The 19,601-nt window shown below is 39.5% G+C and overlaps 1 protein-coding gene and 1 pseudogene across 3 annotated transcripts in view; one reads left to right on the top strand and one right to left on the bottom strand.

Moving 5' to 3' along the window:
* KIF23 (kinesin family member 23) overlaps positions 1–19,601 on the top strand; it is a 34,579-nt gene that overhangs the window by 12,034 nt on the left and 2,944 nt on the right. The window contains exons 9-19 of one of the 3 annotated variants that reach the window (XM_033189576.1): positions 24–145; positions 2,783–2,885; positions 9,332–9,411; positions 9,541–9,660; positions 10,035–10,158; positions 10,467–10,625; positions 12,149–12,306; positions 14,019–14,192; positions 14,423–14,602; positions 14,887–15,198; positions 18,942–19,193. In XM_033189576.1, the coding sequence (XP_033045467.1) occupies positions 24–145; positions 2,783–2,885; positions 9,332–9,411; positions 9,541–9,660; positions 10,035–10,158; positions 10,467–10,625; positions 12,149–12,306; positions 14,019–14,192; positions 14,423–14,602; positions 14,887–15,198; positions 18,942–19,193 (1,784 nt within the window). The remainder of the gene's footprint in view (positions 1–23; positions 146–2,782; positions 2,886–9,331; positions 9,412–9,540; positions 9,661–10,034; positions 10,159–10,466; positions 10,626–12,148; positions 12,307–14,018; positions 14,193–14,422; positions 14,603–14,886; positions 15,199–18,941; positions 19,194–19,601) is intronic. The other 2 variants (XM_033189578.1, XM_033189577.1) reach the window with 2 other exon arrangements.
* On the bottom strand, positions 8,312–9,187 carry LOC117069555 (annotated as a pseudogene).

Below are 19,601 nucleotides of genomic sequence, written 5' to 3'. Positions count from 1 at the left end.
CAATGATTTCTCTGTTGTCATAGGCCAGAAAAAGAGACGTATTGCTAATACCCATTTGAATCGTGAGTCCAGCCGTTCCCATAGCGTGTTCAACATTAAATTAGTTCAGGCTCCCTTGGATGCAGATGGAGACAATGTCTTACAGGTAAAGTTGTAGTATGTGGAGTTTTTCTGGTTCTAACTCTATCCTTAATTTTTGGAATTAGAGTAATCCCACCAACATGGTGAAAGCCAGTCTCTAGTAAAATTGGAAAAATCAGCCAGGCACGGTGATGCACTCCTGTAATCCCAGCTACTTGTGTGGCTGAGGCAGGAGGATCCCTTGAACCTGGGAGGCAGAGGTGCAGTGACCTGAGATCGTGCCACTGCACCCCAGTCTGGGCAACAGAGTGAGACCCTGTCTCGAAAAAAAAAAGTTAAATTAGGGAGGTTTTATTGCAATGAAGATTGCTCTAGAATAAATACACAGTTGGTTCTCTGTATCTGTGAGTTCTACATCTATAGATTCAACCAACTGTGGATTGAAAATGTTCAAAAATAAAATGCTGCATTTGTGCTGACCGTGTACAGACTTTTTTTGGTCATTATTCCTTAAACAATACAGTATAACAAAGTGTTACATAGTGTTTACATTGTATTAGATATTATAAGTACTCTAAATATGATTTAAAGTATACAGGAGGGCTGGGTGCATGTGTGGCTCATGCCTGTAATCCCAGCACTTTTGGGAGGCCAAGGCAGGAGGATCACTTGAGGCCAGAAGTTTGAGACAAGCCTGGGCAACAAAACAAGACTCTGTCTTTGCAAAAAAATAAAGTAAGTCTAAAAAAAATTTAAAAATAGAATTTTAAAAAGTGTATGGGAGGATGTACATAGGTTATATGCAAATACTGCACCATTTTGTACACGGGACTTGAGCATCCATGGAATTTGGTATCTGTGAAATTTAGTATCCGTAGGAGAGCCTACAGCTAATCCCTTGAGAATACCGAGGGATGACTCTGTATGTAGGTGATGACATTAAAAACTTTTTTTCCCCGTTATTATAGTTTTCGGAAGTTGGATATTGAATCTTAGAGCCTGAATTTTGCTGTGAAAAAAGTTTGCAGATCTTTAAAAATCTCTTTGATAGAAGTGATAAAATAAGACTGTGATTGTTTTCTCTCTGGTGACTCATTCTGTAAGTGGAAATTCAGTTAATGGTTGTAAAATGTCAGTAATTCATTTTTCAGGGTAGGTATAGTTTAGGAAGTGGCCAGTGTTATAAGTTGTTCATCTCTTGGCTGATAGGCCAGTAGTGTCCCCCATATGCAGATCACTATTTACTGCCGGGCCTGCCACCACTACAAGGCTTGTGTCAATTAGTGATAGCATGTGAGTCTGAGTATACATAATCTAATAACTGTAATTCATTAAAGTGTAATTTATTCAAACTGTATCATGAAATTGTGGCATTCTGAAGGTTTATAAGTGACAGGAGTAGTATTGAAGACCTCTAAGATTTAAATGCTGATTTCTATTTATTTACTGACTAGCTATAATAAAACCTCCTTATAAGGTTGTGAGAATTAAAGAAGGTAATGTGTGTAAAGTTCTTAGTCTAGTGTTTAGCTTATAGTCAACACTCAATAATTGTTAGCTAGAAAATAGTTATAAGGGCCAGGCGCGGTGGCTCACGCCTGTAATCCCAGCACTTTGGGAGGCCGAGACAGGCAGATCACGAGGTCAGGAGATTGAGACCATCCTAGCCACCATGGTGAAACCCCGTCCCTACTAAAAATACAAAAATTAGCTGAGCATGGTGGCACGTGCCTGTAGTCCCAGCTACTCAGGAGGCTGAGGCAGGGGAATTGTTTGAACCAGGGAGGTGGATGTTGTAGTGAGCCAAGATCACTCCAGCCTGGGTGATAGAGTGAGACTGTGTCTTAAAAAAAAGAAAAAAATGGTTATAAGTCAGCCTTCCATATATACCTGATTTCCCTTGAATCACATCTAATATTACAGCATCAGTGAGGTGCCACTTGGCTTTCACTTCTTTTTATAAGAATTATCTGCTGGGCATGGTGGCTCACCCCCGTAATCCCAAGCACTTTGGGAGGCTGAGGCAGGCAGATCAACTGAGGTTAGGTGTTTGAGACCAGCTTGGTCCACATGGTGAAACCCTGTCTCTACTAAAAATACGAAAAAAATGAGCTGGGCATGGTGGCGCACGCCTGTAATCCCGGTTACTCGGAAGGCTGAGGCAAGAGAACCGCTTGAACCCAGGAGGGGGAGGTTGCAGTGAGCGTAGATGGCACCACTGCAATCCAGCCTGGAGACACAGCGAGACTCTCTCTCCCCCGCCCCCCCCAAAAAAATTATTTATAGCATTACAAAATTAGGTTATTATAAGATTATTAAACATCTGATTATAGAAGAATTTAGGATAATCCTGTTCTAGACTCTTATTCAGCAAATATCTGCGGAGTTCCTACTGAGTAGTAGGCACTGTGCAGCATGCTGGTGATAAGGTAGTAAAAGACAGAGTCCCTGCTCTCAGGGACCTTACTGTTTGATGCAGAAGGAAGACCAGCCAATTGACAAGTAATCATTAATGTCATGAGTATATTTATCAAACTCTTTTAGCAAACTCTTCCCTAAAATATGAACCCTTTGCCTATCCTGTGCATTTTGTTCTGTGCAAATGTTCATTAAGACTTAGCTTGTTGATATGAATCTATTTAAAGAACATCGTAAACCAGTTATAACCCATTTTAAGTTATTGGCTTTGTGATCTTTTTAGGAAAAAGAACAAATCACTGTAAGTCAGTTGTCCTTGGTAGATCTTGCTGGAAGTGAAAGAACTAACCGGACCAGAGCAGAAGGAAACAGATTACGTGAAGCTGGTGAGTAAAGCATAGTATTTATTTATTGCTCTAACTTTCAGAAACTTGCAACGCCAGTTTATTATCTGCTTATCAATGGGTGGGGTTTTTTTATTTTTTTTTTGAGATGGAGTCTTGCTCTGTCGCCCAGGCTGGAGTGTAGTGGCGCGATCTCGGCCCACTGCAAGCTCCGCCTCCCGGGTTCACGCCGTTCTCCTGCCTAAGCCTCTCGAGTGGCTGAGACTACAGGCGCCCGCCACCACGTCTGATTTTTTGTATTATTAGTAGAGACGGGGTTTCACCGTGTTAGCCAGGATGGTCTTGATCTCCTGACCTCATGATCCACCCGCCTCGGCCTCCCAAAGTGCTGGGATTACAGGCGTGAGCCACCGCACCTAGCCAGTGGGTGGTTCTTTGTTTTTTTTTTTTTTTTTTAAAATTTTATTGAGATGGTCTTACTCTGTTACCCAGGAGGGAATGCAGTGGTGTGATCATGGCTCATTGCAGCCTCAAACTCCTGGGCTCAATTGATTCTCCCATTTCAGCCTTCTGAGTAGCTGGGACTACAGGTGTGCACCACCATGCCTGTATAATTTTTAACAACTTTTTTGTAGAGATGGGTTCTCCTTATGTTGCCCAGGGTGGTCTCAAATTCCTGGGCTCTAGTAATCTCTCACCTTGGCCACCCCAAAGTCTTAGGATTACAGGAATGAACCACTGTAACCAGTCTCGATGGATGGTTTAAGCATAATTGTCCTCCATTAGATAATTTAGAGGCTAAGTTTATAATTATACTGGTTTGGTATTAATCTCTTACAATACCCTGATTTCTTTAAGAATGAGGAAAGTTGTATTCAATTAGTCTGGGTGTGGTGGCTCACACCTGTAATCCTGGCAATTTGGGAGGCCAAGGCATGTGGATCACGTGAGCTCAGGAGTTCAAGACCAGCTTTGGCAACATGATGAAACCCCATCTCTACAAAATACAAAAAATTAGCTGGGTGTGGTGCATCTGTAGTTCCAAGCTACTTGGAGGCTGAGGTGGGAGAACTGCTTGAGCCCTGATCTCACCACTATACTCCAGCCTGGACAACAGAGAAGCTGTCTCAAAAAAAAAAAAGTCTAATTTTAGTATTGTAGGTCAGTATTGGGTCCTTGAAATGTTATTTCAGTATTTATTAGTGGTAAAAATTGGCTTCTAGAGATGGGAAAATTCTGAACATAAGTCAGTTGAAGGCTTTAAATAGATACATAGCCAATCTATATATGTGTTTTTTAAAATCTATGCATGTTATGTCTCATTGCCTTTTTGTAGTTTTTTAAAAAATTAATAAGAGTTGTACATACTTTTTGGGTATATGTGATATTTTGATAGATGTATACAGTGTGATCAAATCAGTGTAACTGGGTTTTCTGTCACCTTGCATGTTGTGTTTTATGTTAATAACCATGTAGTGAGTACCTACTGTGTGCCAGGAATTAAACACAGATACAAAGGACACAGTCCTGCTGGGAAGAGCCCATCCTAGTAGAGGAGATCAGTAGATAAACTAGATTTTCTGAGTAGAGTATGATGGGAGTGCAGGGTAGGGCTGCCTAAACCAATCTGGGAGTGGGAAGGTGACAAATTGAGTAGGAGTGAGCTGTATGAAGAAGGATAGGATTAAAGGCAACATTCCTGTCCCAGGAGGCAGTTGCTTAGTCCTGAGATAATATGGCAGAGTCAAAGTAGCTGAAGTAGAGGATGTAGGTTGGTGAACTATGAGAACTGAGACAGGAGAGAAAGCTAAGGTCATGAAGACCCTTGTCTTTCATATCAAGAAGTTTGAATTTTATCTTGAAGGAATAATGTTTAGCTGCCAGCTATTAAGGGTCTAGTATGTATTGTAGTATCTAGATACAATAGATAGGTAGGATTGTATCATACCCATTTTTCAGATGAGGAAATGGGTTTGGGAAGGTTAAATTTCTCAAGGCTGGAGCCAGGTTGGTTGGACTTTCACAGCTTGTGTCTTTATACTGTGTCATACAGCCTCCCCTTAAAGAAGGATTATTAGTCTTTTAGAAAGATCATTTTGCCAGTGTAGAGAAATAATTTACCAAGGGCGAGCCTGAATATATGAAAGAGCAGTTAGGAGCCTTTTGCAGCAATTCAGGCAAGCAATTGTGTGACCTGGAGGCAAAGGTCAGACAACACTGAGAGCTACTTAGGAAGTAGGTCCACCTGGATGTGGAGAATAAGGAGGTGTTTGATTGAGGAGAAGCGGTTTTAGGAGCAGGTGTAGGCAGTTAATGAGTTGTGTTTGAAATGTTCAATTTATGCAAGTGAAAGTGCCTTGTAATTGGATGCAGAGGTACATGGATTTGGAAGGAGAGAGATTTGACTTGAGGTTTGTAGGTTTAGGCTTTGCCAATAGAAAAATGATTGAAGCAATTGGGTGAGATAAAATAATTCATAGCGAATAGAGAGGAACAAGCTGAAAGCAGAAGCTTGAGGAACAACAGGCCCTTGATTATTAGCTTGGGAAGGACAGAGAAGGGTGATAACTAAAAGGGATTTGAGGGATTATGCAACGATGAAAAAATACGCACACACATTGTATATGTACATTAGAAGACAGTAAAGACTTGAGTTTATTCATATGCTGAAGAGATGTTTAAGTCCAGCAGTGAGAAATGGGGCCTTTAGAGCTGCCCCTACCCTGGGCCAAAGGACCCTTACAATTTGTCTGAATCACTTGAATTTAATGAGAGTGGACTGTGTGTGTGCTGTCTGTCATTGTCTACCCAGTGCCGCTTACCTACTAGGTGTTAATAAACATGAAAGTGATGATTATTGGTGGAGCAAGATCCTAGAAGTGGCAGGAAAATCTGAATCTAGATCCAAGAGGAAGGATTAACTTTGATGGGACAAGAGTTGGCTTGGGAAGAAAGTTAAAACTTGAAGTTTTGGATGCTTTGGGGAAAAGCTAGAAAGGACTGTTAGTGTAAATATGGGTAAGGTGCAGGTGTGACAAGAGTTAGGGAGTGAGAGCAGAAAAGGATATTGTAGTTGGGGCATATGGCAGAGGCTCCAGGTTCTTAGAGGTGGTACACTTCTGAGGGATAAGGTTTGGCCTGTTAGCTGTAATGGAATAGAGATAAAGATTTACCGGAGTTGGGACATTGGGACCCTGTGACTACAGCATATGAGAATGATTGTGGTTTTTTTTTTTTTTTTTTTTTTTTTTAGTAGAGACGGGGTTTCACCGTGTTAGCCAGGATGGTCTCGAACTCCTGACCTCGTGATCCGCCCGTCTCGGCCTCCCAAAGTGCTGGGATTACAGGCTTGAGCCACCGCGCCCGGCCGAGAATGATTGTTGTTCTCATGGATACTGAAATAAACCAGGGGCTGGCATGTAGGAGGAACATTTCAAGGCAATAGGGAGGAACTAGGAAAATGTTGCTGGCCTCTCCCTCTGTTTACCATACTTGTAGAATGTCAGCCTTTAGAAAACAAATAGCTTTTTTTTTTTTTTTTTATTCCAAAAGTCTACAGGGCTGCAGCAGGAGATAAACTGTTAGGTTGCAGGGCTGTATGCCATGGATGTAGGGTGAAGCCTGTGGACCTTTCCTGGTATAGTATTTCTGAAGGTATAGCACGGAGAGAATTACAGAGAAAACCAATTGCATTGAAATGTGTTTTAAAAGTATTCTTAAGTTTGTCATACAGTAATTTGTGTGCTTCTTTATTAATACCTTAAAGACAGAGCAGCAGGTCTGATTAAATAAATGCAGGGTAATGATGAACATAAATATCTTGATGAGCAACAAACTGTAATGTGCTATAAAAATATCTGTAGTTTGTATTGATACCAGTTACAGGTACTACTAATGCTCTGATTTTTGGCCTGCATTCATAATTGAAGGAACTAGTGAATTCCAGTTAGAGTTTGGTAAAAATAAATAATGTAATTTATTTTCCATCTAAGTATGCAGACACCCCATAATGTTCCCCCGGACAATGTCGACCTCAATTTAAGAACCCCTGACCACTAGGGAAAACTATCAATGGATTATTTTGTGAGAGATTTGAAGTTGCAGGGAAATCTGTTAATAAGAACATGAGTTCCTGAGAGCACAGTGGAAGAAGAAAGAACATTAGGAGTTTGGGTCAAGGAACATAAATCATGAAACATGGAATATTACAGAGGTACAGATGAGTTCTCTATTTTGGGAGTTGTATCCAAGATCCTCCGTATCCTTGGGAGGCCAAGGGTAAAAGCATAATGGAGTTAGCTGACGTCAATCAAAGTTCCATAATGAACTCATTCTCATGGGGTCTAATCAGATGACAGCTGCATTCTTGAAAGCTTGCTTAGACTGTTAGACTTGCCTTGGCTCAGAAATCCAAATAAGAGCGGTCAGAAGTAACAAGTATGCCACCTAAGAAATCCTTGCTGAGATGTAGAGGACACAGAGTTAGCTGATTCCAAAGACATTTGACCGTTAGAAACAGCAAGAGAGCCCTTGTAGATGCAGGGAGAGCTTCAGACTCTTGCATGCTTCCTATGAAAATCTAATACCTGATTATCTGAGCTGGAATGATTTCATCCCAAAACCACACCCCCCAAGCCTCAACCCATCTGTGTAAAAATTGTCTTCTGTGAAACTGGTCCCTGGTGCCAGAAAGGTTGGGGACCTGCTGCTTTAGAGAATATATGTTATTTATTTTATTTATTTATTTTGTTATTTTTATTTTTTAGCCACATAAAAGGCAGCACACTTATTTGGAAAACAATAATTTCAAAATCATCTCCTGAACTCAGAATCGATGGGTCAGGGTAGACACCCTAAGTACACAGGTGAAATCTTCATTAATTGTTCACTTATTAAGTACAAATTTAAATTAATGGATTGTGTACAGCAGTGTTTTTCCACATTTCCCTGATAAGAATCATTTGGAGTGCTCTGTAAACACAGCTTCACTGGAAATTAATCACATCAAATTGATTTAGTGGCTCTGGGATAGGCCAGTAATTTGGAAATTTTTATTTTTACAAATGCTTCCTGATGATGACCAAGTCCAAAGAAATTTGAGAAACACTGATCTGGAACATAACTTTCAGTTTTCTCTAAAGTTTTTAAGTCTTGAACTACTGATCATCTTAGAGATAACCCACTGAAAAGTCTTCTCCAATCCAGTTTATGAAAGAAAGCTCTTTAGAACATTTGGTTTGATAAAATTTTTTCAAAGCACCAGAAGTATTTTATTTTGGCTTTTTAAATTTCTGGCCCATCCGTTCTAGTTCACGTTTTCTTGAAGAATCCACCTTCTTTGAGTTGAGCCATAGCAATCTAATCATTTTTTAAAAATAATTGGTTTCTTATTAAAGGATTGCGACATTTACTAGCCGTTGCTTGCTTTTGTCTTGCTCCCATCTCCCTGAAACTTCTTAAGAAATGACTCAATATTCTGGCCTTTCCACCTTAAATCTCATACTGACCACGCCGTGTATGCCAGCCTGGATCTCTTCGTTTTCTTTAACCGGTCCAACTCCCTTTGGTGTCCCGGTCAAGATTATATCTCCTTCTTCCAAGGTCATGATCTTAGAAACATGGTTGATGATGTAGGGGGATGGAAAAAATCATGGAGGATGTCTCACCCTCCTGTCTTGAGTTCGCCGTTGACTTTGAGCCACAGCCTCAGGTTGGGAGGATCAGGGATCTTCTCCTTGGGCACAAATGTGCTGACCGGGCAGGAGGCCGTAAAGCTCTTAGCCAGAGTCCAGAGCAGCCCCTTCTTCTCGCACTCGTCCTGCACGTCCCTGGCAGTCATGTCCAGGCACAGGGCATAGCTGCTAACGTAGTCCATAGCTGTGCGGCCATGCTTGCCCATCACCACGCCCACCTCCAGCTTGTGTTGTAAGTGGGCGACTGTATGCGGGCATGCGGATGGGCGAGCCCTCAGGTGTGTAGGCCATGGACAGTTTCAGGAACAGCATGGGCTCATTCAACACCACGCTGTCATCTCCCTGGCGTGGTCCCCGTAGTTCCTCCCCATGCAGATGATATTCTTTCCCACCCCAAGAAGCGGGACAGTGGCCTGGGGGTCGCCATGATTCCTGCCAATTGCCTAGAGAATATATTTTAATATGAGGATACTAAACATCTGTATCAAAGATATTCCTTCAGAGAATTTAGGATTTGGAAGAAACCTTATAGTCATTAACTGTAATGTTGCATTTTGTGGAAAATCCTATTGATAGAATCCCTGAAGGATGGCTGTTTAACCTTCCCAGAAATACTGCTATTGAAAGAGAGCCTGGACCATGCATAGACATCTCTTTATGTTGAGCCACAAAAATTTGTTATTTATAATTTCTATCTAATAGTTGTTTGAAGTTGAGATTTTATAGGCAAACAGAACACACTTTAGCTACTATATTGTTGTTCTAAAATAGCGTCTATATCTATTTTTCTGTCAGGTAATATTAATCAGTCACTAATGACGCTAAGAACATGTATGGATGTCCTGAGAGAGAACCAAATGTATGGAACTAACAAGGTAAGCAGCAGCCTTCTCTGATCTTTTGTATAGTTTCATTTGTGTGCATTTTTTTGCTCTGATCTTTTGTATAGTTTCATTTGTGTGCATTTTTTTGTGTAACGCATTTGGATTTGAATGTCTTTGTAGATGGTTCCATATCGAGATTCAAAGTTAACCCATCTGTTCAAGAACTACTTTGATGGGGAAGGAAAAGTGCGAATGATCGTGTGTGTGAATCCCAAGGCTGAAGATTATGAAGAAAACTTGGTAATTTTAATGTATTTGTCCTATAAAGTCTTGAGTTTTTTTCGGGAAAACAGTTATTTGGATGAGAAGAATGATATTTTGAATGTTTTATAAATTGATAGAGAACCATTGATTGTAGAAGTAAACTAGGCTTGGTGTGGTGGCTCATGCTTGTAATGAGCCAACACACTGGGAGGCTGAGGTGGGGTGATCAGTTGGGCCTACCTGGGAGGTCGAAGCTGCAGTGAGTCGTATTCATGCCACTGCACTCCAGCCTGGTGACAGTGAGACTGTGTCTCACATAAAGGAAAATAAGCAATCTTTGTTTCATGTAGTCATTTCTGGGACTTGGATATCCTTATTTTTTTTTAAACTCCATTTGTTTTGTGTTTTAGCAAGTCATGAGATTTGCAGAAGTGACTCAAGAAGTTGAAGTAGCAAGACCCGTAGACAAGGCAATATGTGGTTTAACGCCTGGAAGGCGATACAGAAACCAGCCTCGAGGTCCAATTGGAAATGGTATGATTTGGTGTCGTATCATTTGTCCACTCATCGGTCTGTTTCTTTCTCTCTTTTTTCAAAAAAATTATTTCATATAAGAGAAATGTTTACATACCTTCCGAAGAACCAAGCACATAATAATTTGAGCAAAATTTAAATGAGCTTATTTTGCATACTATGATTCTCATTTTTAGGGAAGTAAACTTGTATCAACTCAAGAAATGGCAATGGTTAGTTGGACTGGGGCTGTATTCAGTGTTAAACTTGTTTAAATAAGCTCTTTCTCTCCTATGTAACTTTTTGTAATTTTCTGTAATTCAATACAGAACCATTGGTTACTGACGTGGTTTTGCAGAGTTTTCCACCTTTGCCATCATGTGAAATTTTGGATATCAACGATGAGCAGACACTTCCAAGGCTGATTGAAGCCTTAGAGAAACGACATCACCTACGACAAATGATGATTGATGAGTTTAATAAACAATGTAAGGGCAAAACTATTTGCAATAATTTTATTTAGTTAATTTTTTGTTTTGTTTTTTTTTTTTTGAGACACAGTTTCACTCTGTCCCCCAGGCTGGAGTGCAGTGGTACAATCTCGGTTCATTACAACTTCCGCCTCCCGGGTTCAAGCGATTCTCCTGCCTCAGCCTCCCGAGTAGACTACAGGCACATGCTACCATGCCTGGCTAATTTTTCTACTATTAGCAGAGACGGGATTTCGCCGTGTTGGCCAGGCTGGTCTCAAACTCCTGACCTCAAGTGATCCGCCTGCCTTGGCCTCCCAAAGTGCTGGGATTACAGGCATGAGCCACCACTCCCGGCCAGTTTGCAATAATCGTAACTTCTGAAATTGAATGTATTTTCAGTGAATCTGAGTTTATATGGTAGATTTCATCTTTAAGGAAGTTAAAGAAAATTATGTCTTTGTACCTTTGAAGCACTCAAGGCATTGTTTGATTAGAATGACCAGGAATTTTTCCATAGCTCTTTTTTGTATTCTAAGGAAGTCAAAAAGAAAAAAGTGAGCGTGTGTTCTTTCTTTTGTTTTTTACCAACAGTGATGGAGACACAAAGAAATATTTTTTAGTTTCCCCTGTCTACATAGTAGGGATTGTAATTGTTTCTACCTCAGGATGTGTTGTAAAGATAAATAAGATAAAGTATTGAAATCCTGTAGAACAGGTAAACTCTGGTACATAGTGAACGTATCTCAGTGAATGAATGTATCTACTTTTTTCTTTTTTTGAGACTGAGTCTCGCTCTGTTGCCCAGGTTGGAGTGCAATAGTGCAATCTTGGCTCGTTGCAACCTCCGTCTCCCAGGTTCAAGCAATTCTGCCTCAGCCTTCTGAGCAGCAGGGATTACAGGTGCGCGCTACCGCACCCAACTAATTTTTGTATTTTTAGTAGAGAGGAGGTTTCACCGTGTTGGTCAGGCTGATCTCAAACTCCTGACCTCGTGATCCACCCACCTCAGCCTCCCAAAGTGCTGGGATTACAGACATGAGCCACCATGCCTGGCTCTACTATTTTTATTATCATTATTCATTTGAATCTTTACCAAAAAGTTGTGAGATAAAGTAGTATTTAAATTTCCATACTGAAATGAAATTTGCTCAGAAATATTAATTAACTTGCCTAAGTCATAACTAGTAAGTGATGTACCAGGGATTTCAGCTCAGGTTTAATTAATCCCAAATGTCGTGTTATTTCTATTTTGCATTTGTTGTTGTGAAGCAAAGTACCTGTAAGGATTGGGAAGAGAATGCTATAGTGCATAATGAAAGACTTGAATATTTTTTTTAGCATTTAACAGAAAGCTTCTGTGACTGTCTTGTCAATTTGAGAATTAAGCTCCTGATTTCCCTCTAAACTTTTCTCCTTATAGACTGATTCTCACAGAGATTTGCTGAATAACTGCATTTTGTCTAGTGTCTGCTAACAAGTTGGTATCTTTGTTTGTTTTAGAACTGGTGTAAAACTTGGCCTGTATGTTTTTGTTTCAGCTAATGCTTTTAAAGCTTTGTTACAAGAATTTGACAATGCTGTTTTAAGTAAAGAAAACCACATGCAAGGGAAACTAAATGAAAAGGAAAAGATGATCTCAGGACAGAAATTGGAAATAGAACGACTGGAAAAGAAAAACAAAACTTTAGAATATAAGGTTTGTTTTGACATTATTATGATAGATGTATGTGCTGGTGTTTTAGCACTGGTCTCTGAAGGAGCTATTATGCTCCAACGGCCTGTAAATGCTTATTAAGAGTTCTTGGTCGGGTGCGGTAGCCCACACCCATAATCCCAACACTTTGAGAGGCTGAGGTGGCCAGATCATCTGAGGTCAGGAGTTCAAGAATGAGCCTGGCCAACATGGCCAAACCTCATCTCTACTAAAAAAGTACAAAAATTGGCTGGGCGCGGTGGCTCAAGCCTGTAATCCCAGCACTTTGGGTGGCCGAGACGGGCGGATCACGAGGTCAGGAGATCGAGACCATCCTGGCTAACACGGTGAAACCCCGTCTCTACTAAAAAAAATACAAAAACTAGCCGGGCGAGGTGGCGGGCCCCTGCCACTGCACTCCAGTCCGGGCGACAGAGCGAGACTCCGCCTCCAAAAAAAAAAAAAAAGTACAAAAATTAGCTGGGTGTGGTGGCGAGCGCCTGTAATCCCAGCTACTCAGGAGGTTGAGGCAGGAGAATCACTTGAACCCAGGAGGTGGAGGTTGCAGTGAGCCAAGCTTGAGCCATTGCACTCCAGCCTGGGCGACAAGAGCCAAGACTCCGTCTCTAGAAAAAAAAAGGTTTCTCAGGCTGAGTGCAGGCTCATGGCTCTAGTCTCAGCACACTGGGAGGCCAAGGCAGGCAGATCACTTGAGCCCAGGAGTTCCAGACCAGACTGGGCAACATGGCAAAATCCCTTATCTACAAAAAAATTAGCCAGGCATGGTGGTGCACACTTATAGTCCCAGCTACTCAGAAGGTTGAGATGGGAGACTAGCTTGAGCCTGGGAGGTTGAGGCTGCAGTGAGCTGGGATTGCACGACTGCACTCCAGCCTAGATGACAGAGCAAGAGCCTGTCTCAAAAAAAGTTCCCAGTTGGTTATTTACTAATCCTCATCCCATGCTAAGGAGGAAATGTGAGTGAAATGAAAAATCATATGTTCTTTAATTTTATGAGAGTTTTAACAGTTGAAAAGGATAGTCTCTGACCCAAACAAGGGACCTTTCTAGAGCTTACCTTTGGTTGTAGCTTGCTTTTTGATTTATTAGAAATATTTCCTTAGTATGCTGTTTTTAATGAGATAAATGATTAAATGAAATGATATAAAAGTGCCAGCATAGTGCCTTGGACATAACAGATACTCAGTAAAGCTTAATTTGATCTGTCTTTAGTTTACAAATCAGATTTTAAAAGTATAAACTCAGGATTAATCTCTTACTCTGGGGTAGAAGGGAATACCATTTTGTTGAGAAGCATTGCAGCACTGTGTAATGTGTTTGTTCTCTCATTTACAGAGGGTCATTTAGAGGTTTGGTGGGGGTACACATTCATAAGAGAAGTTAGTCTCAACCAATATAGTTTTTTTTAAATTCTGAAAATAGCCTAAAAACTAAATTTTAGGCCTTAATTTTAGAAGAAAGTAATTTTCACATGAAGTTAGTTATAAATGTCTTTGAGTGAGGAACTTGTTTAACGTGTTTTTATTTCTGAGAATGGGGATGGGAATTCAGATGAAATGTTAGAGAAAAAAGTGCTTTCTCCATGATTTTTCTTTCCACAAATATGCTTGCATAAGCAAATTAAGGAAGATTATTTTATAGTGACATGAAATGTTTATATGCCAAATATTGAACATAGTGGTCTACCTTCCTAGATTGAGATTTTAGAGAAAACAACTACTATCTATGAAGAAGATAAACGCAATTTGCAACAGGAACTTGAAACTCAGAACCAGAAACTTCAGCGACAGTTCTCTGACAAACGCAGATTAGAAGCCAGGTTGCAAGGCATGGTGACAGAAACGACAATGAAGTGGGAGAAAGAATGTGTGAGTATCTTTTGGGTAGTGCTTGTCTCAGAGTGGGATGATTTATTTTACATTGTAGTTAGGTTCAATATTTTGAATTATTGTATTTGTAGTAGAGTTTTGGTGATGGTCATTAACTCTCAGGAAGAATTGGAGAACTGTCATTTTTAGGAAGTAAAGTGATTGGCTAATCTGGTGTACTCATTTGCTGTGATTGAATGATAATATACATTGCCATTGATAATCTGTAGGAGCGTAGAGTGGCAGCCAAACAGCTGGAGATGCAGAATAAACTCTGGGTTAAAGATGAAAAACTGAAACAACTGAAGGCTATTGTTACTGAACCTAAAACTGAGAAGCCAGAGAGACCCTCTCGGGAGCGAGATAGAGAAAAAGTTACTCAAAGATCTGTTTCTCCATCACCTGTGCCTGTAAGTTATTTGTAATTGTGTAGTAACTTTGTACTACAGATATTTTGTTCAGATTAGATGACTAGTTCTATGAGAATTTTTACATTTTTATAATACTTACATTTCTGAAATTTCTCTTTAAAAATATTTTAAAATTTAGAATAAACACAAATTTAGCACAAAAAAATTAGTACAAATAATTATTTGTAATGTTAAGTCTTCATGTGCTAGCATTATAGAAAAGTAATGAATTGTTTCTGTCAGTTTTTCAGTCTTGCTCATTAATTTTTCTCCAATTTTTCTAGCTTTCTAGTAACTATATTGCTCAGATTTCCAACGGCCAGCAACTCATGAGCCAGCCACAGCTACATAGGCGCTCTAACTCTTGCAGCAGCATTTCTGTAGCTTCCTGTATTTCGGAATGGGAGCAGAAAATTCCTACGTACAACACACCTCTCAAAGTCACATCTATTGCAAGGCGTAGGCAGCAGGAGCCAGGACAAAGCAAAACTTGTGTCGTGTCAGACAGAAGGCGAGGGATGTACTGGACTGAAGGCAGGGAGGTGGTTCCTACATTCAGAAATGAGATAGAAATAGAAGAGGATCATTGCTGCAGGGTTAGTGCCAGTATTATTTTAACGCATTGTAGCGATAGATTTTATCTTCTTTGTTTTTTGTAACTTGTGTCTGAAAGTTCATTGGAAAAATGGTTGGGCTATAGTATAAAGAAGGTCTAATTTCTCAGTTAATTTGAAAGATTGACTCACTGAAATTGAGGCCTGGCTCTTCATCTGAAAAAGCCTAAACACATCTGGCAGCAGAAGGGTGTTTAGTGAATACAGGTCAATTTGGTGCATCCCAGAGTAGTGTGAGCTTTTCAGTTGCATAAGCTAATAAACTTTGCACAAAATTGGTGACTGTGTTTTAAAGCATATTTTCCATATTTTTCTTTTGGTTCCCCTTCCCCAAATTAGATTTTTTGTACCTCCTTTCGAGCCCTAGTTTTAAAAATTGTTTTCCCAAATTTTTATTTTGAAAAATTTCAGACCCAAAGCAAAGTAGAAAGAATAGTATGGTAATGTCTTTCCCTCCTTGCCTAAGTTTACCAGTTGTTACTTGATATAGATACATAAACTTTTTTCCCCTAAGCCTTGTAAAAGGAAATCACAGACTTAGAGACACTTAATCTCTAAGAATAAGGACATTGTACTACCTAGCCACAATCTTTATCACATCCAAGAAAATCAACATTAATTAAATATCCTCTATTGGGACATTATGCAGTTGTCCCAAAATTGGCTTTTCTTTTTTAAGACAGGGTCTCACTCTGTCACCCAGGATGGAGTGCAGTGGCATGATTATGGCTCACTGCAGCCTCAGTCTTCCTGAGCTGAAGTCATCCTCTCACCTCAGCCTCCCGAGTAGCTGAGATTACAGGCATGCCACCACGCTGATTTTTCATTTTCAGTAGAGACAAGGTCTCACCATGTTGCCCAGGCTGGTGTTGAACTCTTGAACTCCAGCAATCCTCCTGCCTTGGCCTCCAAAGGTGCTGAGATTACAGGCAAGCCACTGCACCCAGCCAGCCTTTTTTTCAATCCATGATATGAAAGTGTATGCATTGCATATTATGATTATGTCTTTTATCTCTTTTAATATAAAATAGTCTCACCCTGTCCCCCTACTTTTTTTTATTTTTATGACATTGACTATTTTCACTGAAGAGTCTAGGCCAGTTATTTTAAAACTACTGATTTCCATGTCCAATAAATTGCTTTTAATCGAGGCATTTATCTCAATTAACAAGGACTTTGTCTCACATTCAAGGGTATTTAAATAAATTTACTTTCATATTTCTCTTCTTAAAGATTAAGGTAAAGTTTCTTTTGAATCTGAATAAATGGACCAAGTTAATGTTTGTGAATTTTATATTTAGTAAAATCTTAATAAAGCTCTTTTAGAATTTTTCTTCTAAATCTTACAGTTAACGTTTACTTTAGATTTTCTTATATAAGTCAGGGTATAGATGAATGTTCATTTAGGTGGCCCAAATTCCTGATTATTAAGGGATGGTGATGAATCCCAAGTTATTTACCAGGGAAACCGATGATTCTAAAGTCTCTTAAGTTCTTTACTTTGCAGATTTTTCCTTAAACATTTTTAGACAGCAAATTAGGTAAATGGTCATTCTGACCAACTCTAGTCAGTCATTTTATGACAGTTTATAGGCTGAAAACTATTCAAGCCTTGCTTATGCCTTGCAAACAGTAATGAGATATCTAATTTGGCTATGAGATATTTAAGGGAATTTACTAGAGATTCTTACGTGAAATCAAACTATTTAGAAGTGCAGCAGAAAAGTTACTATAAGGTTAGTATCTGTGCATCTAAGTTTGTTGGTCAAAAATTATGTCAGGTGGACTAAATTTATACTTGAGTGAGGAAAAAAATTTAAATATTTATTTCATAAATGCTAGTAGATCATATGGATTATCATCTTTCTGAAGCTTGTTTCATCATGTTTACTGTTAAATGTTTGAAGAAAACCCTGGCTTTTGCTAAATGGTAGATGATAAGGACCAGACTTTCGTGTTCAACATTAAATAAATCATTGTCAGAATGAAATGTTTCCTGTTTGTCTTGAGGTTCAGCATCTTTAATGGCAAACTGTATTGCCCATGTCTTAGAGCTGTCACTAGTGCTGCATTTGTACGACTATATAGGGAAAATGATTCAGTTCCTCAGATGCGCATTTTGAAATTGAGGCCTTCACACTTGACTAGCTTTGACGGATTTGGCCTGTGATAGACTTTTTCCATTTGCTTTTAGTTTTTGTTTTTTGGGGTTTTTTTGTTGTTGTTGTTGTTTGTTTTTTGTTTTTTTTTTGAGATGAGGTCTTCATCTGTTGCCCAGGTTGGAGTGCAGTGGCGTCATCTAGGCTCACTGCAGCCTTGACCTTCCAGGCTCAAGCAGTCATTCTACCTCAGCCTCCTGAGCAGCTGGGACCACAGACATGTGCTATCACACCTGGCTAATTTTTAAATTTTTTGTAGAAATTTACACAAAATTTAAATTTTTTGTAGAAATTTGTAGAAATCACCCGAGATCAAAAGACACCCGAGAAATTCTTCTTACGTTGCCTAGGCTGGTCTCGGGTGATCCTTCTCCTACCTCAACCTCACAAATGTTGGAATGACAGATGTGTGCCACTGCACCCAGCCCCGTTTTCAGTTTTACAAACAGGAGATGTTCATAAAACACCAGAGATAATTCATTGCTTCAAACTATAACTATGGCATATATGTGAAATATTATTTTCTTAGGCTGAATGTGCTTAACTTAATTTTCCCAGATTTACATGACATTTGACTGGAAGCAACTTGTTTGTTTTTGAGGCAGGGTCTCATTCTGTTGCCCAGGCTGGAGTGCAGTGGTGTGATCTTGGCTCACTGCAATCTCCGCCTCCTGGTCTCAAGTGATCCACCCACCTCAGCCTCCTGAGTAGCTGGGACTACAGGCACGTGTCAGCAAGCCCAGCTAATTTTTTTGTGTATTTTTTTTGTAGAGTCTGGGTTTCACCATGTTGCCTAGGCTGAACTTGAACTTCTGAGTTCAATTGATTCCTCCACCTCGGCCTTCCAAAGTGCTGAGACTACAGGCATGTGCCACCATGCCTGGCCTGGAAACTAGTTTTTTATTGTATGATAAGAGACTGATTTGACAGTGTATTATTTATTTGTTTCTTGGAACCTGTATGAAATGTTTAGGGGGAAAATTAGTTGGTATATTGTAGCCATTATTGTATTTGAACTTTTCATAAGTTCTATTATGAGGCTTTAAAATCTTAACTGAAAGCACTCAGAAGTATTTCACATTTCTTTAATCATTTTATTCATATGGTTCTTATTATACCTTATGTTCTTTGGATTGTTTTCTGTTTTGTTTAGAAACCTAGAGAATGTATAGGGCTTTCATTCATCTTATTGAAGATTTTAACAGAGTTGTGGACATAATAGATAACCTCTCAATAGCAGGGATAAATAATGGTTTTTGATCAAAAATATGAAATGAGTTGTTTGTCCTGAACAACCCCCAAGCAGGAAAGACTTGTAGCATTACCAGAATTGTTTCTTTTGTCCGTTGTTGAAAGGGAAACTCCCAGGTAGAATGTGTAACATACAAGTTGGTGTTAAAGATGTTTGTTGGTTTTGTGTTTAAATGCAAAGATGTTTAAATTACTTGCATAAAATATTTAGCTTTGGAAAGGTTTGCTATGATACTGTCATCAACTAATGTAGCCGAACCTGCTGCACTTCTAATAATACCCTTTAATTAATTATGGGTTATGCTTATTTCTCAGTTCCTCTTTCAACCTGATCAGAACGCACCACCAATTCGTCTCCGACACAGACGATCACGCTCTGCAGGAGACAGATGGGTAGATCATAAGCCCGCCTCTAACATGCAAACTGAAACAGTCATGCAGCCACATGTCCCTCATGCCATCACAGTATCTGTTGCAAATGAAAAGGCACTAGCTAAGTGTGAGAAGTACATGCTGACCCACCAGGAACTAGCCTCCGATGGGGAGATTGAAACTAAACTAATTAAGGTAAACTAATTTTCACGGGAGCAAAAAATATATTAAAAAATTCAACAAAAGTCCATTTGTCCTGCTACTCCTTTGGTGACACACAGGCAGTGTCAACTGGAACATCAATGAGTATTTGATATAACCTTTTTGTTAGCAGAAAATTAGTCACTGCTTAGGTTTTAAGTCCACCAAACTGGGACTAAGTATGCTTTAAATAGGTGTAGATTCTTCAGTTTCTTAGAATTCTAGATCCATGATGTACTTTAATTTTTTAAATGACTGTATATTTAGCTTTAACCACTACTTAAAAAGTTAATCTAAGCAAAGAACTCCCATTGCTCTCTGTCATTTCAAGATAAAAAAACAAAAACAAAATAAAACAAAACCTATGTTAAAATTTGACCCATCAGAATTACTCAGTGTTGA

The sequence above is a fragment of the Trachypithecus francoisi genome, unplaced genomic scaffold, assembly GCF_009764315.1.
Source record: "Trachypithecus francoisi isolate TF-2019V2 unplaced genomic scaffold, Tfra_2.0 Lachesis_group3, whole genome shotgun sequence".
Taxonomy (NCBI): Eukaryota; Metazoa; Chordata; class Mammalia; order Primates; family Cercopithecidae; genus Trachypithecus; species Trachypithecus francoisi.
This window is presented reverse-complemented; position numbering and strand designations above follow the sequence as displayed.